General features: G+C 43.0%; 1 protein-coding gene across 2 annotated transcripts in view; it reads left to right on the top strand.

The window, feature by feature from the left end:
* The window catches only part of LOC125691435 (ATPase family AAA domain-containing protein 2-like), a 30,456-nt gene extending 14,861 nt beyond the window's left edge, over window positions 1-15,595 (top strand). The window contains exons 4-15 of one of the 2 annotated variants that reach the window (XM_048940828.1): window positions 1,933-2,107; window positions 2,741-2,829; window positions 3,675-3,834; window positions 5,798-5,888; window positions 6,333-6,647; window positions 7,593-7,719; window positions 8,597-8,780; window positions 10,285-10,470; window positions 11,532-11,667; window positions 12,570-12,736; window positions 13,142-13,270; window positions 14,960-15,595. In XM_048940828.1, the coding sequence (XP_048796785.1) occupies window positions 1,933-2,107; window positions 2,741-2,829; window positions 3,675-3,834; window positions 5,798-5,888; window positions 6,333-6,647; window positions 7,593-7,719; window positions 8,597-8,780; window positions 10,285-10,470; window positions 11,532-11,667; window positions 12,570-12,736; window positions 13,142-13,270; window positions 14,960-14,998 (1,798 nt within the window). In that variant the 3' untranslated portion in view covers window positions 14,999-15,595. The remainder of the gene's footprint in view (window positions 1-1,932; window positions 2,108-2,740; window positions 2,830-3,674; window positions 3,835-5,797; window positions 5,889-6,332; window positions 6,648-7,592; window positions 7,720-8,596; window positions 8,781-10,284; window positions 10,471-11,531; window positions 11,668-12,569; window positions 12,737-13,141; window positions 13,271-14,959) is intronic. The other variant, XM_048940829.1, reaches the window with a different exon arrangement.
* Window positions 15,596-21,690: the final 6,095 nt, after the last annotated feature.

Raw genomic sequence — 21,690 nt, 5'->3', positions numbered from 1 at the left:
TTCTGTTCTTTACTCATGGAGGTTAACAAGTGTGTGACCTCAAATGAATATCAGCTCTTTAAGAAGTTTATGTTAATTAATAAAATCTTCTGTGTTCACTTGTCATAAAAGCAAATATTCTAGCTACGTCTGAAATAAGGCAGCTTTTTCTTTGTCCTTAATTGAAATCAGGTGTCTTCCAGTAAACCTTGAGCAGAATGAGCTGAAGGGAGATCACAAGGATGGAGTGAAAATTGGGAAAAGCCTGGCTGATGTTGATCCCATGCAAATCGATAGTTCGGTGAGTGGTTTAATTTGCTGCGTCAGTGTTTGTGAAGGCTTTCAGTAATGGGCCACCTGCAGCTATGCTTGATGGGTTTCTGTCAGGCAACTTCAGCAACAGCCCAGAACATTTCCTTGTTGCTGATGCATAACTTCTGGTGACACCTTCATCCAAATTGCTAACTTTGTTAACAAGGTGTGTTCTGTTGAATTGATCTTCAGGTGCGATTTGATGCCGTGGGTGGTCTTTCTGACCACATTGCAGCTTTAAAAGAAATGGTCATTTTTCCGCTGCTTTATCCGGAGGTGTTTGAGAGATTCAAAATTCAGCCTCCAAGGTAACTGATAGAAACTATTCATTGTAAGTTCACTGTTTTCAGGAGAATATTCAACCAAGTTATCAATGTTTCCTTGCTTCTGGCAACAGTGAGGGGTTGTTTCAGTAGTAGTAAAAAATAATTTCTTTAAAATGGATGGAGTCCAGAGCGTGCATACATATAGCTTCCAAACATAAGCAGTGCCTTGTCGTGCGTCAAAATTTCTTGTCTGCAGGTTGGAAATTCTGTGAAAGGAGAATGTATTTCCAAAGTGTCTTAGTGTTATAAAGTTGGGTTGGGGTGTTTTTTGTTTTGAGTTTTATGTACAAGTTGGCTTGATCAGTTTGTAAGGAGGAGGAGATGGTCTAATGGAAGTCATTTGTGATTTGGTTCTTGGAAGTCTGCTTCTCTTTCTCACCTGTTATGAAGTCCTCAGGTATCATCACTTGTAATGCTTGTTACAACAAGAATGTTGTGGTGTTTGTTGTGCTTGGGATAAAGTAAGAAGCTGTCCATTTCTTACGTAGCTAATCTTGTCAATTATGAAATTGGGTTATTAGATTTATTGATTATCCTTATATTCTTAGTAATCAAAACTCAGTCCTGGTATATGGAAACATAAGTTCAGATTATTTCCTGTCAGAAACTTTGGAAGTATTATTTAGAAGAAGAATAATGGAAAAAAAACCTTCCAGAGCCTTACTTCTTTATTCACTGAAATTCTTATTCAAACAGCAGCATGTTTAGTGCTTTCTTAGCTGATGGTTATGTTTATCTGAAAATGCAGAATACCCTTTTCTGTTTATTTTCTTAAATTTTCTATTCAGCATTAGACTTCCTCATTTTTCTCCAGCAGAAGATGGTCTATGAGGCCAAATCCTGTAACTTAAAGTTTTTTAAGAGAGAATTAAGTGCTTTACTAACAAGTCTTGATATCAAATCCATGCTTGTGTGAAAGCGAGAGCGTGGAGCGTATTGCTAAAGAGCAACCTGGTGATTCATCTGTTAACTCCTTCTGGGCAGAAGTTGCTTGTTTGAGCCCAGTTTGCTCTAATACCCTGTTTGTCTGCTAGCAGTTTTGGAAAGGTCCTTTTGGGGCAGTACATGCTCTTCTGCAGGTGTACATCTGAGGTATCTGCATTATTCATTTATTTTGTTGCCTTGGGAAATTTTGTCGGAGCACAAAACTTCAGGTCCTGCCAGGACCTTAACCCAACTTTAACTATTTGTGCTGTCTTGTACATGAAATGTTTTGGTTAGGTAAGAGGAGTTGTTTGTTCTAGGGATGATGGTTGTAATAGCTTCTCTTGACAATGTTTTTTTTTTTTCCTATCTGAATCGTTTTTTATTGCAGAGGATGTCTGTTCTATGGTCCACCAGGAACTGGAAAGACCCTGGTTGCACGAGCCCTTGCGAATGAGTGCAGCCAGGGGAACAGGAGAGTGGCTTTTTTTGTGAGGAAAGGTGCAGACTGCCTCAGCAAATGGGTTGGAGAGTCTGAAAGGCAACTTCGTTTGTTATTTGATCAGGTAAGATTGAAATATGCAGTATATTCCATTCCCAGTTGAAACTGTGATTTTCTGTGATTAACATTATTAAGAGCATCCTCTTTTGGGTACTTCGTTAGGGTTGTTGGTGGCTTTTTTCCCCACTGAAATCGGAATGTCAGCGTTTGCTTTTTCAGTGCCTCCATAATTTGGATCAGAGACTTGAAATGGGAAAAGATCAAAATGAGAAAAGCTTTCAAAGCAACAAAATTTCCTCCCACCAGAACAGCCGCAGAGAAGGCTGCAAGAGGCAAGAGATGATGGCTTTAGATCAGAGGGAAACAGATGCTGTCTGAAAGCAGGGTTCTTTAAATTCATAGAGGAGGCTTGCTTCCACAACCTGTAATTGAATTAAGTTCTGCTTGTTCTTTATGGCTGCCAAATAGCTGTAACAACTACTGGAATGATTTGTTTCCTGTCACCTGGTCACGGTAGGTTGATGTAGACTGATGCTTTCTGTTACTTATGTCAGATACTCCAAGTCAACAAGTAGAGATCCCTGATGTTACTCTAAAAAATCTAGTTGCAGTGACATGCCAACCATAATGTCTTTCATGTGTTTTCTCTTGAAACAGTGCTGTTTTACACTTACAGTATTACTGATTTTCACTCTAGGCATATCGCATGAGGCCTTCAATTATTTTCCTCGATGAGATTGATGGTCTTGCTCCTGTCCGGTCCAGTAAGCAAGACCAGATTCATAGGTATTATGTTTTCTATGTCTACGTAGAATCTGCTGGGAGTGGGAGGGGCGATGCTGACCACTTTGTATTCCTCATTAATTTATCCTGAAAACTTGTAGCTCGGTGCTCCTGAACTTGAGATTATTTGAGACAACAGTTGAAAACAGTTCACTTGCTCAATACTAGCACAAGGTCTGTGTTACCTTACCTATTTTTGTCTGTCTTAAAATGAGTCACTGATGAGCATCATCAACAGAATTGCATCCTTTTTTGAGTACTCACTGGAGAAAGTAATAGAATGGAAGAATTGCTCAGGTGGGAGAAGACCTTTGAGATCATAAAGTCCAAACACAACCTAATTATACTACCCTAACTAACAACCCATTGCAAAATCAAGTCCCTGAGCACCACATTCAAATGGCTTTTAAACACGTTCAGGGATGGAGACTCAGCACCTCCCTAGGGAGCCTATTCCAGCGCTTTACAACCCTTTCAGTAAAGATATCCAACCTAAACCTCCCCTGGTGCAACCTGAGGCCATTTCCCCTCATCCTGTCACCTGCCACCAGTGAGAAGAGACCAACCCCACTCTCTGCAATCACCTTTCGGATATTTGAGAAGAGCCATAAGGTCTCCACTCCACCTCCTCTTCCCCAGGCTAAATGGCCCCAGTTTCTTTAACTAGCTTCTCATAGGCCATGTTCTCCAAGCCCTTCACAAGCCTACTTGGCTTTCTTTAGACCTGTTTCAGCAAGCTCAGTGTCCTTTCTGTATTGAGGTGCCCAAAGCTGAACACAACACTAAGTCATGTGGATTGTATCAAAACTTACTGAACCGGGGAATAAAAATTGTATTTTTTCTATCAGCTCCATCGTATCAACGCTTCTGGCACTCATGGATGGGTTAGACAGCAGAGGGGAGGTGGTTGTCATCGGTGCGACCAACCGACTGGATGCCATCGATCCTGCCTTACGAAGACCTGGACGCTTTGACCGCGAATTCTTCTTTGGCCTCCCAAATAAAGAGGTCAGAAAGTAAATACAACCTTAATGCTAATGTGACAAAGTCGGATTTCATAGCAAAAAGTTGTGCAGATTGGATGAAAGGCTGATATCTGGAGACACTTCCATACTGTGCAGAGCAAATCTGCTGCTGAATATATATGATGACAACTTCAACAAGTAGTTCACTCTACATTATTTTTGGTTTCACTGTGACTAGTCAAGAAAAACAGGATGTTGCTTGTCACTGGCATGTTTTAAGAAGGAATGAAAATGCAAATTGGCTTTAAACTATTGTTCTCTCATCTTGAAGGTGAAGGAAGTGGTGTACATCCTCAATAATTACTTTTTGCTTGCATAAAAACTTGTATCATGACTGGTGATGGAATGTATTTGGAGCTTTCCCAAAGTTGTTTTGTTTGCTTAATTACTTAATCTGCTTGGGCATTTTCACCTTGAAATTCTGCTCTTGGTCTCAGTAATTCACTTATGAGTGGATGGAGGCGTACTTCATTAGATTGTTCTAATTGGGAGTTACCTGTAATAGCTGACATTCTTACTGCTTCATATTGACAGAGGCTTGGGTGAAGATGTGAAGTGCACTGCAGAGGGGAAGGTCTTGGGAAGCTTCTAGTTCAGTGGCAGTGATTAACCAAGGTTACAACTGGTGTCCAGTTTGAGTCATAGTTATTTTCTTTACAGAAATTGCAGCAGCTTGAAGAGTGGTACTAGAATTACTTTACTTGAATGAACTGACAGAAAAGCAAGTGCAGTGAACTGATGGGACTGTCACCATGAAATTTTCCAAATTTAAGAGAAATTTCTTGGAGGGGGAAAATAAAAAATGCTTTTCATGATAGTTTTTCTTTTCTATGCTTTTTTGCTGAAGATCATTAGGTCACGTAGTTTGGAAACTTTCATGTAAGCTAGAATTGCCCTTTCTTTAACTGCAGGTTCTCAGAAAAAAAGGTAAACTTAGAATTGTTAGATTTCCTGCTTGAAAATGAACATGTTAAATTAACTGTAAATTTATAGAATGGTTTGGGTTGGGAGTGATCTAAAGATCATCTACTTGCAATCCCCTTGCTATAGGCAGGGACACCTCCCTCTAAACCAGGCTGCTCAAAACCCCATCCAGCCTGGCATTAAACATCTCCAGGGAGGGAGCATCCACAACCTCACTGGGCAACCTGTTCCAGTGTCTCACCACCCTCACAGTGAAGAATTTCTTCCTACTATCTAGTCTAAATCCATGCTCGACCAGATTAAACCCATTTCCCCTTGTCATGTCACTCCTTCTCCCTATAAAAAGTCCCTCCCCAGCTTTCCTGTAGACCTTCTTCAGGTGCTAAAAGATCTCCCTGGAGACTTCTCTATGCTGAAAAGCCTCAGTTCTCCCAGCCTGTCCTCATAGAGGAGATGCTTTAGCCCTCTGATCGTCTTTGTGGCCCTCTGGACTTGCTCCAGCAGCTGAATGTCCTTCTTGTGTTGGTGCCCCAGAACTGGACACAATACTCCAGGTGGGGTCTCACAAAAGCAGAGCAGAGGGGCAGAGTCACCCCTCTCAACCTGCTGGTTGCACTTCTTTCAATGCATGCCAGTATACAAATGGCCTTCTGGGCTGCAAGTGTGCATTGCGAGCTCACGTTGAGTCTTTCATCAACAAACACTCCCAAATCCTTCTCTGCTCTCAAGCCGTTCTCCACCCAGCCTGTATTTGTACTTGGGACTGCCCCAACCCAGGTGCAGGGCCCTGTGCTTGGCCTTGTTGAACTTCATGAGGTTGGCATGGGCCCACCTTTTAAGCCTGTCCAGGTCCCTGTGGATGGCATCCTTTCCCTGTATCGTGTCAACTGCACCAAACGTTTAGCAGACAAGCAAACTGTTTGTAGTATTATGAAGCTTTTGAGGGAGTGTTGTTTCTTTTGTTGTTGCTGTTTTTAGAAAAACATAGGACAAAATGAAATGCAACAATTTTTTGTTTCCAGGCTAGAAAAGAAATTTTCAAGATCCATACCTGTGACTGGACTCCTAAGCTGTTGGACACCTTTATAGATGAGCTTGCTACAGAATGTGTTGGTAAGACTGAAAACAAAACGTGTTAGTGGCTGTGACTGAGTTCCAAGGAGTCTTATCTTGTACCCAGCGGTACCCAAGCTGCTGTGCTGTGCTGCAGAACCAGTCCATGAGGCAGCTGGCGTGCCTTCGCAGCAGTCAAAATTAGCTGCTTTCATCTGCTTCCCTGTTGTTGTTGTTGTCATTGTTGTCTCAGAACATTGAATGGGTTTGAGGCATCTTGCCCCACAACAAAGTTGGGATTAGTAAACTGTTTCACAGGCCTTGGATACCAGGCAGTCAGTCACAGAACAAAACTTCCCTGCTGTGCAGTAATAGCTTAAATTCTCTGTTAACCCACTTGTTTTTCGGACTGCGAATTCTTTAAATGTTGCATCTTGGAAACCTGGACTTTGGCTCGTGGTTTTGCCTGAGACTGATGTAACACTTAATTCTTTGTTTATTTAGGGTACTGTGGAGCTGACATAAAATCTTTGTGTGCTGAGGCTGCTCTCTGTGCCCTCCGCCGACGCTATCCTAAGATCTACTCCAGTAATGAGAAATTGCAACTGGACATCAATTCTGTTAAAATAAACGCAGAAGATTTTGTGATGGCTATGGAGAAAATCATTCCGGCGTCACGGAGGGCTGTGCCATCACCGGGCCAAGCACTGTCACCTATTATGGCACCACTCCTAGGAAATACGCTCTCGAGAATCTTACAAGCCCTGCAAAGGGTATTTCCTCATGCAGAGCTTGCGCTGAAGAAGGACCAGCAGCAAGGTATAACAACAGGATCCACTTCTTCAAGATTTTGCCAAAGCAAAAGCTTCTGATTTGTGCAGTCAGTGTACACAAACACTTCAGATGTAACAGTGATAGAATTTTATGCTTTGTGTGTGCATGCTTTTATTACGGGAGTAACTGGAATATAATGCATACATTTATTCTGGATTCTAAAGTGAAATGTGAGATGGAAGTACTGAAGGGCTCGATACATAGGAGAGCAGTACACGTTCTCTGCTAAAGCATCCTGTTTCCAACAGTTGCTCACATATTTAGCATTTGTAGAGACAGAGATAAGTATTGAAGCGTAAGGCTCGTTCCAGTCCTGGTTAATGGAGATCCCTTTAGAGTGACGTGCTGATTTCTGGAGAATGTTCTACTAGTGTTACTCTCAGCAGAGCTGGTAGTTTCATTTGCTTTGGTAAAACAGAAGCAGAAAGGATAGGGGATTGGTAATTGCCCTGCCGTTCTGTTGCCTTCCTTCCATTATTTTCTCCTTCAGTTATCTTTAAGGATCCTTAATTAGATAGAAGATGGGTTTGTCACTGTCATGATTTATTAGTCCTAGACCAGGGGGTCTGTGGCCACCACATCCTTAATCTCCATGTTTCCACTGTGAGAACCTGCTCCAGGAAGTAATAGCCTTCTTGGATTTTTTAGCTATTTCAGAACTACACAAATTGTTCCTAATTATATTTATTCTATGGGGAAAAGAATGAACAACTGAGAAACATACCTTCTACATGTTGTGGAACTTAAAGGAGCAGCACTGCAGAGATGTGCAGCCTCCATAGATCAGTAGCAGGATGATCTCTGGGAAATAACAGTCAGCATGTGACCTGAAATGAAGAAGGGGTTTTGACATTGATTTTGAAGCTGAAGAGCAAGAGAAAGAGGTACAGAGCGTTTAGGAAAAAATAACAAGCCTCTTTTGTCTTTCAGGCAATTTAAATCCTTTCTTAAAAGGTGATGCATTTGGCAGAAATTATGAATCCCCCTCAATCTTAGAAGAGAATGTAACAGATACAACGATTTGCAGACCACAGGGAAAATTCCTTGATTTTAGTAGGTAAATGTCTGTTCCAATTGCATTTAAATTCTACTTTTTCAGCAGTTTTGGCTGTTACAAATATGGGGGGTGGTAGATGTTGAAGTAGAATCAAATGTGTGTGTTGAGGGGGTGATAGTTATTTGCAAGAAGTAAGCATGAAGGTACTGAACTTCTAATAAAATGCATTGCTAGAACTGATCAAATTCAAAACTGAAAAAATCAGCTTTCTTTACCTAAGCCAAGTGATCCTCAGGCTATTAGAGCATGTTGATTTAGAATACTCAAAACCATGGAACTCGATCTGTCATCTCAGCTTTAAAAGCCTGTGTGGATTTGTGCAGCCCTCTTGCCCATTGTTTTCCAAGACTGTTAAACCAGTAGCAAATTACGTAGCAGGAACTCAAAACTGTTTTTGCTACCATTCAGCCACTAACTTCTGTTAATGTTCTCATGTGGAAGTCAAGCCCACAGCTCAGATGTTAGATGATGTTATTGCAGCCAAATCAAACTTTTTTCTTCTCAATCCTATTGCTGCGCTGTTCAGAACATTTTCTGCCCTATAAAGAAATATTTTGTTTGTATGTAATATACTGCTGTAATTCAAGGAGTCCAACTCTGTGCTCCATTAGATATGGCCAATGTATTTCAGTGCCCACACCCACTCTTTTCTAACAGCGTTGCTCTGCTCATTTCTTCCTACCTCCTCCAGTAATTATGGCCATGTCAGCTAAATTTGACAGAGGTAGTCAAAACTCAATAACTTGAATGAGAGCCCTACTGAAGGTTAGTGTCTGGCTGACAGTGACATCTGTAAATATATGCATATATAGAAAAGAAATACTTTGAACATCTTTTTTTTTTTTTTTTTTTTTTTTTTTAACTATTCTTTTTCTAGGAAAGCTTACTGGCAGCCTACATCCTGCAGGCCACATCTGCTGTTAGCAGGAAAGGCAGGATATGGCCAGGCATCCCACTTGGCACCTGCTGTTTTGCATTCTCTGGAAATGTTTCCAGTTCATACTCTGGACATGTCAGTTTTATTTGTTAACACGTCATCACCTGAAGAGACATGTGCACAGGTATCTTTTTTTTTTCACTCTTTAATCTCACAATCTCATTAATTAATGTAAACAGTCAATTGAGTTGCAAGATGAGCAAAATTCATTGCTAGTGGCAGTGGCATTATTGTTCTGTTCATGTCTGAAAAATCACCTTTTTTTCTTTTAATCTAGTCCTACACAGTAGGAATGTTGTACATGGCCGTAGTTTTCACTGCAAATTTAACAGTAAGAATGCAATTCAGGAATCTGAAAGATGCTACTAATAATCCTCTCTCTGTGGCAGGAAATCCTGCTCATCTCAATAGGATTCAGAAAGTAATTTTCATTACCTTCTAAGACTGTGCTCCCAGTAGATGGCTCTGCATCAGACTGCATATTCTGCAGTTCTGTATCCTTTGTTGTTGTTGTTATATTTGTAAGGCAACCAATGTTTCAGGGAAGTGTCTGGGTTTTTTGTTGATAGTTTTCTATGTTTGTTACACGTCCATCTTATGTTTTGTGCTGCTGCAGTACATGCAATAAGTGCCTTAAAAATCACAACACCTACATTTGTACAGTGGAGAGGTTTTTCTTAACTAGAAGAAACAAACAGATCCTAGAGCCAATTTGCTTTCAGGCGAAAAATCTGTTGTTGGGAGTCACTTTTCTTCTTTCTTAGAAGCATTTGAGAGCAGTACAAGTAAGGACAGGCATGATATGTGACTGGTTACTCCTTTGTCCCACGTTTCCTTTTTTGTTGTGTGATGGCTGTGTCTGTGGCCATAGAACCATGGTGTCAAGTCACTGCCTGGATATACGCTTCCCATCTTGCAGCTGGTGCAACCTGAATGCTGATAGCATGAAAGAGTGCCCAGAGAAATGTGTCGTGTAAGGATGCTTGCCATGTGGTAGATGCATGTCCTCTTGTGTGCTGTGCCATATGTGGGCAGTGGCTTGTTGGGCTTCCTGAGCTTGTTGTCTGATCTGATGAATCCTTTGCTAAGGAGAAACTGAGTTACAGAACCATTTGTTCAGGCTGAAGACCTCACAAAAACGTACCAGAAAATATGAATTAAAACTAGGATTCTTTTGCAGTGCAGCCCTCATCTTTTCACCTAAGCCTTTGTTTCTTCAGACTGTGCTGCAGACTGACTTGGATACGTGTCTGCTCTGAATTGGAAGTGGTGCAGCCACAATCATGTAGGAATTGAGCTAGACTCAAACAGCTTGCTGAGGGGTTAGGCTTGGTTCTTCTGGCACGCCACCGCACTGCTTGAGTTGCAAGGCTCTTTTGGAGTTCTCTCGTACCTAAGAAGTTTTGAATAAAGGCAGATTCAGGTCTGATTCTGTCTGTGTAGCAATGATGTATATTGGAGCAAAAGTAGCAATTTTGCCCTCTTAGTGGTTCTTTAGTTAGTTTGTTTTGATGGTTTGGCTTTGTGTACATGCATTTCCTAGGATAGTTGGATGGATACGTAGACTTATGGATTAGCAGCCTATTCTACATGGTTGAGTTGTCTCATCCAACCTTTTGTTTTGCTAGTTGATCCGAGAAGCTCAGAGGACAGCACCAAGCATAATTTATATCCCACACATCCATTTGTGGTGGGACAGTGTTGGAGCTACGCTGAAAGCTACCTTTCTATCACTAATTCAGAACATTCCATCATTTGCTCCAGTCTTGCTGCTTGCAACATCAGATGTCTGTCACACTGCTCTCCCGGCTGAGGTATTTCTGTCAATGCTTCTCTTAACTCTTCATTCAGTTTCTTGTTGTTTGAGGAACACTTGAGGCATTGGAGTACTGTGCTTTCTGAAAATGCATACTGTCGTGATTTAGGCTCCCTAACAAATCCCTTCAGATTTGCTTAGAATAAAAATGCTGAAAGCATTTGCCTCAAGTGTTTTTTGAGTCAAATGACCAACTTTGACCCAATATTTCCCCTCCTTCTCACAAGCAGGTAAGGTAAATTTACTTCAGACAATAATTTGAGTGACTGCAAGGCAGTTGGGTATCTACTTTGTCCAGACTGTGCAGTCCCTACAATGGAGGTAGCAAAAATATATTTTTAGTGAGAACATTTCTTGTGATGTACTGCCATTGCATAGTAGGGTGGATGAAATGCTAGTAATTAAATGTAATTTAGAATAAGTTAAGATTGCAACACTTCTAGGAAAAAAAATCCATCCCTTTCTTTGTAAAGGCTAAAGATTCAAATCGGAAGCTGAGTTCCAACTTCTTTCTAAGTAACTTTGAAATCCAACTTTTATTGTATTTCTAACTGCACTTCAATAAGCGTACATGTGCTTACTGATGAATCCTTTGCAGACTTCTAAGAGTCTGCATTCAAGTGTTCAGAATGGAAATGTGCTGTTTTCACTCTGATTGCTTTGTCTCAGTGCTTCAAGGGGAAGACGGTATTGCCTCGATGTGTTTGTTAGGAAATGCTTTGGGAGTGCTTAAGTTTCCACAGAAGTTTTTATACTGGTAAATCAATTCCTTCTAAGATAATATTGAAATTCTTTCCCTACCTCTTGATAGTAAAGATAGAAAAATAGACTGCACGTTAGAAGCGTGCAAATTGAGACCTTATTTAAATACAGAAATAAAAACTTATTAGAAAGCTCTCTCTGGTCTACTGAACTGAATCCTTTCTCTTCCTTCTCTAGCTACTATGCAGGTTAAAATTAAAGGGCAGCGAGGGAAGTCGGTACAAAGTGAGTGGTCTTAGATGTTGTGAATGTCACAACGTTACCGGTTTATCCTACAGTTTTCTCTTCGTGCTTTAGGTACAAACATTGTTTAACAGTGATTTTGGAGAAGTTTTCAATATCCAATCTCCCAGTGAGGATGAAAGAAAACATTTTTTTGAGGACTTGATCTTGACTCAAGCTGCTAAACCTCCCGCTTCAAGAAGGAAAGCAGGTGAGGATATTATTGAGTGGCTCCCAAATTGCTAATTCTTGGTATCATGGTTTCTGAATACTCAGCTAGTTTTCAATGATGCAAAAGAGCATCTTCCTTCTCTCCTCCCTTCTGTCCCCAGAATGCTAAAATACTTGCTACCCCTTTACTGTTATTTCCAACTGAAGGGTGAAAGTGAAGAAAAAGTGAGGAGCTATAAAAATAGAGATGGAAAGGGAGCAGTCATTATTTCTTCCTGCTCCTTTGAGTAGGGCATGAAGAGACTTTGGCTTCTTTCCATCGGAACACATGACATGTTGTAAAGATTCCTGGTCTCAGGAGTGAGTGGGAATTTTGCCACCGAGTTCACTCACATTTTGTGCAATCTTACGTAAATACGAAGCACGGTGGGCTTTTCTGTTGGGCAAAACCACAAAGTTTGTTTGTAACAAGGTTAACAGAACCAGAAAGCATATGGCGTGTCAGTCTTTACAGGCTGGTTTTTTTCTCCTTTGAATGTTGCCTTAAAGTTGTCTCTTTAATTAAACTCTTCTTAATATGTATTTAGCTTTCAAAGACTGGAGTGTGATAGCAACTTTAAAGGCTGTGTGGCTGTTTGTCTGTGTTGTTCATGTCGTAAGATGAAGTGTCTTACCTTGCTTTTTAGAAATAATTCCTATTGAAGGGAAGAGTTGCCTGCCTGTAACATCTTGAAGATGATGATTTTGCGAATGAAATGAAGCAGTTGACTTTTAATGGGGTTGGTTCGCTATTAAAGATTGGACTTTTTTCTGAACGTAGGGAGTGTGTGCTTCAATTCCTTTGATTGGTTTCCTTGTAAGTCAAGTAAAATGAAGATGATGGATTTTGAAAGAGTTATTTTCGTAATCTTTTGGTTTGCTTTTTCTACTGTTTCTTTGTAGAGGTGTCAAAAAGAAAACGCAAAAAAACCGACTCCTCTTTTCCCGTTGCAAAGAGAAGAAGGTCTTTTCAATTCAATGAAGAACAGAGGCACACGAGTGCTGAAAAAGCAATGGACATTATGACAGAGTCAGCTATTGTAGTGCTGGTGGATTACTGTGAGCTCAAAGTACGTCTAAGTTCAACTTTGTTTAAATTGTGAAATAGGACATATTTTTGCTTTATGTACAGTTATCAATTGAGGCAGTTGTTAACCAGTGCCAATTTACACAGTTAACGGCAGGGATATATAGCACAAATCAACCTACCATGGGCTGTGATTGATGTGTTTCCACACCTACAGCTGCTGTAGATTTCTGTAGGTTGCTGTTTTTACTTCTGGTAAGCATTGTCTTAGGAGGCAGTTTCTCCACCTCAGTGTTAAAATTCAACCAGCCCTTTTACCTTAAAGCAGCCCACTGACAACCTGCTAGTACTGTTACTTATTAATGTTACTGCTAAGCTTCCAAAAACAGAAGAGCCAAGGATCTTCTGCTATTCTAAACTTGTATTTTTCCCATTTTTTTTTCCTCAGCAACTGCTGGATATGGTCACTGATCTAACAAAGGAGGCTGATATATTCTATTTTGAAAAATTATATGCTAAAATTTGTCAGTGTATTTATCAACATCAAGACGATAATGACAAAACCGAATTACTGAAGGTAATTTTTGTCTTATAGCATGTTCTATCACTGGTATGCAGTGAATGTGCATTCTGGAGATCGTGCTGCTTTAGCATTACTCTTCACTGTTTTGTTGTCTGTGCAAAGACAAAAACCAAAGTAAGACTTTGTCATTTCAGTCTGGGAGGCACTTCTCCATATTGCAAAACCATTGTTAGATTTGGCATAATTGGTGGTTTCAGCAGGAAAAAGCTTGAACTTGAAGACAACGAGTCACCCACACGGCCCTTTCCAAGCAGTTAGCATTAATCTGTCAGTAGTTTTTCTTGAGAACTGACTTAAGGGTGGGGGGCTGTGAAGGGGTGCTTTTCTCAGTGTTCTGCTTCCTCTTTCACCCCTGCAGGCAGGAAGACACGGTGATACTTGGTAGACGTTCCACCCTTAAGAGCAATTAAAGTATGAAACATTAACAGGAGAGATTCTAGTGAGACTAGAGAAAAGTCTCAATTTCTAACCAGTGTGCTTGAGCATCTGTAATTGGACGTAAAGGGAGATTTCTGCCTGTGCCAGCTGTACACTAACGGGTCCAACTCTCTGATCTCTCCCTGTAAGAGAGGATTTTGGAGTTGTCAGAACTCAACAGAAATCTTCCTGAGGCACCGTGGTCCAAGTCAGGCATTCCCAGTATTGCATCAATTTGGATGTGATGGTTGTTCAGTCTTTAGACTTAGGATCCTTGAACCTATTTGTCTTTGAGTTGCTTGTGCCTGAGAACAGATAAAATTCTTTATGCCTCTCAGTCTGCCTTGGAAAGAGGAAGCCTCTTTGTTTAGGCACCAATCATCTCTATCTCTTCTTCCACATCTGATAAAGAGTTATAACAGATGCTCTGTTCTGACTGGGAGAGTCAACAGTGTTTGGATTAAGGGAAGCCACCCTTGGAAAAGCTGCACCCTTCTCTCAGCTAGGATAACAATATGTTTTAGCTTGAGAAGGGATTTATTTTATTTCAGGGCTTGAGAGCCTTTGTTACTTAACTTGTAATACTTCAAGCAAGCCATTTTCTTTTAATTTATTTTCTACCTTTTACTTGTTGATGTATTTCAGCCTGGAGAAGAGAAAGCTGTAGGATGACCTCATTGCAGCCTTTCTGTACCTAAAGGGAGCCTACAAACAGGGGTGGAGAGGGGTCAACTCTTGGAAAGGGTAGATAATAGCAGGTCAAGGGGAAATGGTTTGAAGTTGAGGGGGGGAAAGATTGAGGTTGGATGTCAGAGGTGAGTCCTTTACCAAAAGAGTGGTGAGGTGCTGGAACAGGCTGCCCAGAGAGGCTATGGATGCCCCGTCCCTGGAGGTGTTCAAGGCCAGATTGGATGGGGCCCTGGGCAGCCTGGTCTAGTATTAAATGGGGAGGTTGGTGGCCCTGCCTGTGCAAGGGGGTTGGAGATTCATGATCCTTGAGGTCCCTTCTAACCCTGGCCATTCTGTGATTCTATGGTATAGATCCATAGAGTCTCTACGTGGTAATCTCCAGGTTGGATGCATGAGGATGTATCTGAAGCTAAAGGGGATAACAAGGCATTGTGAGAGAGGCAGCACACTGTTTATTAGCTGTGACTAACAATTGGGTGTCATTATGAATTCTTTATTCATTTTGTGGAAAAGTAGAAAATGTTGATCAGTTTTATTTCTGCTTACTGATATTTTTGTTGTCTTTTTTCTTATTAGGTTTTGAAGAAAGAATTTAAAGCCTTAGCACGAATGTGATCTGTGACATCCTTGATTGCTGTTCTGCAAAGTTGTTTTCGTTGGATGTTCTTCTGTTATTGTTGCGTGTAATTCAGTACTTTATGTAGATAGAACAAATATATCTTAATGTATATTTTTAATGTTCAGAAACTCTTTCTAAGTGTGTTTATTTTGTATTCTTTCCCTGTATGTGTTGATATTTTGTGATGAATAGCGAACTCAGACAGAAGGAGTACGGTCTTCTGAGATCAGTGCGTTCAGCCGTCCTCTGCAATGCACAGCACCTTAACCTCGTGTTGTGTGGTTTGTGAAGTACTGCAGTCAGTGCCTTGGTCACAGTGTAGATGTGAATGTCTTCCAGATGCTTCCAGTGCCTCTTCTTAAAAGAAAAGGATGGAGAAATGGATAAGCCTATATCATCCTTTCTCAGACTCATATTTTTTTCTGCAGAAATCCCTGGTGATGTATATTGTACAGCACGGTATGTGAGGGTTTTAAAACGAGTCTGATTCTGACATGTGAAATCTAATGCCTTTAGAAAACTCTCAGTGCAGTTCAGAGACTTCTTTGGTTTTGTTTTTTTAAATTGCCTGATAGCATCTCAGGTGGCTTTCCTGGAATTAACAACAGAAAGACAGTCTGGGAGAAAACATTTCCACAAAGATTTTTTGCTATGGCATATTTTCAACAATTAAAATCCCAGCTTGAGAGGCAAAGCCAGGCTTGGTATTGAAACTTCCTCACATGATGCTTGGTCTTGCTTCTAACAGTGACAATCTTTATACTGGAAAATAGTATTTTTAATATTTATTAATTTAATGTAAATTATTAGTTGAATTAAATTTGTAAATAATTTTCTTAGTGACGAAGAGAGAATCTATTTGTCTATTTCTTAAAAATCAACTGTATTTCACCAAAAATATATGTAAGAAATATCAGAGCAAGACTCTGTTTTAGAGGTCAATTCCTCTTCAAACCAGTGGAGAAAATTAATGTGACAACTTTTTAAATTAACGTAAGATGGGGGAAGGTTTTGTTTTCAAAAAACAATTGTATCGTGATGAAATATGTAGCAGTATCTGTTGCTGGTATGTCACCAAATACCTAACTGTGCAATCCCCGAGTGTGCTTTCTTATGTGTGTTGTTTCTTTCTAGTGTGTGCCAACATTTCTAAACTATGTGGGGTTTTTTTTCCTCTGGATTGTTTGGATGAGTATTAATGAGAAATGAATGTCCATTTGTTTCTTTCGATTCACTAAAAATCTTAAAAACAGTATGAGTCTGAAGACTTTAAAAGAAGTGCTTTCTGGGAGTAGCTTACCTTGTTTATGGTATATTGCTTATGCGGCAGTAGCGAAGGCAGGAGGAAGAAAAGCGTACATTCAGAATTCACACATTAATGTATATTACTTGTTCTGTAACTTGGTGAGTATCACAGATTTGTTTGGGGTGTGCATGGGGTTTGCTGAGCTCATTCTCTGAGTGACTTTGTTGGAAATGTCTTTGTAACGGAGATGGAGTGGAGAAATCCCCAGTCTTGTCTGTAAGAGTTTCTGAGCTGCATACAACGCACTCTTGTGCTTCCCAGGTTCTCCTCATCCCTTATCACCATACAGTCGTATGCAGTCAGCTCTCTGCATGGCAGCTCAAAGATTTCATCCTTACAAGGAGTGACTGGAAAGGAAGAACCAGGAGCATTCCTCTCACACAAACTTGATCTTCAGGCTATGCGCAAACATCTCCTGTTGTTCATCTCAATAACAAAGCACATTTCTACAGTTTTAGAAACTTAGAAGCCTCACTGTGCCATGAGTTGTTCCCTGTTACTGTAAGCGGTTCCCACGAGCCACTTTCTGCTTTTTCTCTCTTGGGAATCAATCACATGTAGGGTCTGAGCCAAAGCTGCAAATAGTGATGGAGGAAATGGAAAGGCTGCTCCAAAAGTCATGCCTCCTATTCTATAACGTTGGCCAACACGGTCAGAGGTGGTACAGCAGCTGAACCTGCCCACCACTGCCGTGTTACATTTTGTCGTGTGGCAGATGGCAGCAGAGGGGCAATCCGATAGAATGGTGTCTGATACGGAAGTCTGTATGAAGTAAAGGTGTGGAATTGAATTCCCGCATGTGGAAGAAATGGCACTGACATTCATGGATGCTTGCTGAATGCTTACGGACACCAAAATGGGATGTGAGCAGGGAGGTGGTGGCTGGTGAAAAGCTGAGAAACAGCAGGTGAGCTCCAGTAGTGCACATCTCTGTGAGCGCAGCGTGCAGCCGTTCACTGCTGGCAAAAATACATAGCTGATGGTGTGGCTGTTGAAAAATAGCATTTCTTAGCTGAGAATTTGCTCTGTCCTGCGGTGTTACTGTGCTCTTTGTGTTTGTTGTCGTTTCCAAGGAAAGCAGCGGGCGGCATGACTTTCGGAGCAGCCTACATACTATGTAAGCACGGTGCGTCGCAAAGTATCTCGGTGGCAGCTAACAGCGACGTGTCCGAGACGGCTGGAGAAAGATGCCCAAGTTCCACCTCTAGCCAGAGCACGGGGCTGTGCGGGTCGTCTCTTCCCCCGCCCGCGGCACGGCGGCTCGGGACCGCGCCGCGCCGCCGTCGCTCAGGGCCGGGCACGTGCGGAAAGCCGCGGGTGGAAGAAGCTGACGGTCGGGCACTAACTTAGCGGGCACCGCCGCGGGCCCGGACCGGCCTCCGCCGGGTGTCCGCCGCCGACGGGCGGGGCGGCGGCGGGGCGGCGAGCGGCTCCGCCCCCGCTCCCTGCGAGGGAGGCAGAGGCACGGCCGCCGCTGCCCGTCCTCCCCGCGCGGCCGCCCCGGGGTAGCGAGGCGCCGGGAGGATGCGAGTGCGCGCCGCGGGCGGCGGCGAGGCGAGGGCCCGGGCGGCGTTGGGAGTTCCCGGCTCGGCCGCCGCCCCCCCGCCCCAAAAGAAGTGCAGTAGTTTGTGAGACGCAAGATGGAGGCGCGGCCGTGAGCGGAGGAGGCGGGCGGGCGGGCGGCGCGGGCTTGCACTGAAGAAGGAGCAGATCCACCCGAGTGCTGAGCGAACTGGCGCAGGTGACAGCCGAGCCGCTTTCCATCATCTGTCAGCGCTCCTTGTTGACTGGTGAGGTCCCAGAAGACTGGAGGCTTGCCAATGTGACTCCCATGTACAAGAAAGGTGGTAAGGAGGATCCGGGGAACTACAGGCCTGTCAGCCTGACCTCGGTGCCAGGGAAGGTTATGTTAATTAATAAAATCTTCTGTGTTCACTTGTCATAAAAGCAAATATTCTAGCTACATCTGAAATAAGACAGCTTTTTCTTTGTCCTTAATTGAAATCAGGTGTCTTCCAGTAAACCTTGAGGAGAATGAGCTGAAGGGAGATCACAAGGATGGAGTGAAAATTGGGAAAAGCCTGGCTGATGTTGATCCAGTGCAAATCGATAGTTCGGTGAGTGGTTTAATTTGCTGCGTCAGTGTTTGTGAAGGCTTTCAGTAATGGGCCACCTGCAGCTATGCTTGATGGGTTTCTGTCAGGCAACTTCAGCAACAGCCCAGAACATTTCCTTGTTGCTGATGCATAACTTCTGGTGACACCTTCATCCAAATTGCTAACTTTGTTAACAACGTGTGTTCTGTTGAATTGATCTTCAGGTGCGATTTGATGCCGTGGGTGGTCTTTCTGACCACATTTCAGCTTTAAAAGAAATGGTCATTTTTCCGCTGCTTTATCCAGAGGTGTTTGAGAGATTCAAAATTCAGCCTCCAAGGTAACTGATAGAAACTATTCATTGTAAGTTCACTGTTTTCTGGAGAATATTCAACCGAGTTATCAATGTTTCCTTGCTTCTTGGCAACAGTGAGGGGTTGTTTCAGTAGTAGTAAAAAATAATTTCTTTAAAATGGATGGAGTCCAGAGCGTGCATCCATATAGCTTCCAAACATAAGCAGTGCCTTGTCGTGCATAAAAATTTCTTGTCTGCAGGTTGGAAATTCTGTGAAAGGAGAATGTATTTCCAAAGTGTCTTAGTGTTATAAAGTTGGGTTGGGGTGTTTTTTGTTTTGAGTTTTATGTACAAGTTGGCTTGATCAGTTTGTAAGGAGGAGGAGATGGTCTAATGGAAGTCATTTGTGATTTGGTTCTTGGAAGTCTGCTTCTCTTTCTCACCTTTCATGAAGTCCTCAGGTATCATCACTTCAGTTATCTTTAAGGATCCTTAATTAGATAGAAGATGGGTTTGTCACTGTCATGATTTATTAGTCCTAGACCAGGGAGTCTGCGGCCACCACATCCTTAATCTCCATGTTTCCACTGTGAGAACCTGCTCCAGGAAGTAATAGCCTTCTTGGATTTTTTAGCTATTTCAGAACTACACAAATTGTTCCTAATTATATTTATTCTATGGGGAAAAGAATGAACAACTGAGAAACATACCTTCTACATGTTGTGGAACTTAAAGGAGCAGCACTGCAGAGATGTGCAGCCTCCATAGATCTCTATGTCTATTCTATCCATAGACTTCTCTATGCTGAACAGAGATACCATCACGAGATGGTAGTGTGCAGGTCACTGGCTGTGAGGAGTGCCACAGCCTGGCCTTTGCAATGCCACATGAAGGAGGCAGCACTTGTATAAGGTGTGAGCAATTGCATGACTTGCTCAGCCTTGTGATTAGCCTGAAGGAGGAAGTGGAGAGGCTGAGGACTATAAAAGAGTGTAAGAGGGAGATTGACTGGTGGTGTCAGTCCCTCTCAACCTCAGGTTCTCGGCACACAGACGAGGCTCCTCACGGAGCACGTCAGCCCCTGCCACCTTACAAACACCTGGTAAAGGGGAACCAGCCAGCTGACAGCGTTTCAGCGAGCCCCCTGTCCTCTCTTCCCCCTAACAGCAATTTGAGAAGGGAGGAGGAGTAGAAACGGGTACCTGCTCGGCGGAGGGGGCATCCCCCATCTGGACCATCCCCGGCTCCTCAAGTGCCTCTGCGTATCAGGTTTGAGGCCCTGGAATTTGAGGGGGGGACGAGTGAGAGTGCGGAGACAGGTTCACCCATGAGGTTGCCTCAGGCGAAGCGGTTGCCCCCAAGCCTCAAGACTGCTTCTACCCGTAAGGACAGGAGGGTGATTGTCATAGGCGACTCCCTTCTGCAAGGAACAGAAAGCCCTATATGCCGGCCCGACCCTACCCGCAGGGAGGTGTGCTGCCTTCCTGGGGCACGGGTCAGGGACATTTCAAAGAAAATTCCTGGGTTGATTCAGCCTTCAGATTATTACCCACTTTTAATAATTCAGGCTGGCGGTGAGGAAGTTGATATGAAAGCCTGAGGTCTATCAAGAAAGACTTCAGGCGAATGGGGCGAATACTTGAAGGTGCTGGGGTGCAGGTGGTCTTTTCTTCTATGCCTGTGGTGTCAGGAAAAGGTACAGGGAGGATCCAAAATACCCAACTCTTAAATAGATGGCTTAAGAGCTGGTGCAGACGCAAGAATTTCGGCTTTTTTGACCATGGGGCAATTTACACTGCACCTGGCATGATGGCTGCTGATGCATGCAGCCTGTCCCTGAGGGGTAAGAGGATCTTAGCTGAAGAATTAGCGGGACTCATTGACAGGTCTTTAAACTAGGAATGAAGGGGGAAGGGGACAAAATAAGGGCTACTGGGGTTGAATGGGTCATTCCAGGGCTTGTACCAAACTCCATGGGCGATGAGGATAGGGAAGGAGTAGGGCAGGGGGATGCTGGGGATGCTGCTGTTCTAGGGGATCCTAGATCCCTTATAAAGGTGGCGAGACGGATAGCCCGGCTGAAGTGCCTTTATACCAATGCACGCAGCCTGAGTAACAAGCAGGAGGAACTGGAAACTGTGATGCACTTGGAAAGTTATGACCTTGTTGCTATCACAGAAACATGGTGGGATGACTTCCACAATTGGGATACTGCCATCGACGGCTATAGACTCTTTAAGAGAGATAGGCGAGGTAGGAGGGGTGGGGGAGTTGCTCTCTATGTCAGAGTTTGGATAAACTGTGAGGAGCTCCCTACGAGAAACAGTCAGGAACAGGTTGAGAGCCTGTGGGTTAGGATTAGAGATGGGACTAATATAGGTCAGCTGGTGTTAGGGGTATACTACAGACCACCTGATCAAGGGGAGGCTGTTGACGAGGCTTTCTTGCTCCAGATGCGTGAGATGTCTGGCTCACGGGCCCTTGTCCTGGTGGGGGACTTCAACCATCTGGACATCTGCTGGGAAAACCACACGGCGAGCTGCAAGAGCTCTAGAAGGCTCTTGGAATCCATTGACGATAGCTTTCTGGTTCAGGTATTGGACAGACCGACCAGAGGTGAAGCGTTGCTGGACCTGCTGCTCACCAACGCTGAGGAGATCATCAAAGGCGTCAAGGTTGGAGGCTGCCTGGGCTCCAGTGACCACGCCCTGGTTGAGTTTGTGATCTCAAGCAATGTGGGCCTGGCAAAGAGCAGGATCAGGACATTGAACTTTAGAAGAGCAGACTTCAAGCTACTCAATGGATTGCTGGCCAAGATCCCCTGGCGCGCTGCCCTCAAAGACAAGGATGTTGAGGAGAGCTGGCGGCTCTTCAAAGATGCCCTCCTGGAAGCACAAGAGGTCTCCATTCCTCTGAATAAGAAAGTGGGCAGGCGAGGTAGGAAACCGGCATGGCTCAGCAAGGACCTGCTGAGAGAACTGAGGGCGAAGA

This window comes from Lagopus muta, chromosome 3 (assembly GCF_023343835.1).
Source record: "Lagopus muta isolate bLagMut1 chromosome 3, bLagMut1 primary, whole genome shotgun sequence".
Classification (NCBI taxonomy): domain Eukaryota; kingdom Metazoa; phylum Chordata; class Aves; order Galliformes; family Phasianidae; genus Lagopus; species Lagopus muta.
Note: the sequence above shows the minus strand (reverse complement) of the source record. Positions and strands in the feature narration are given on the sequence as shown.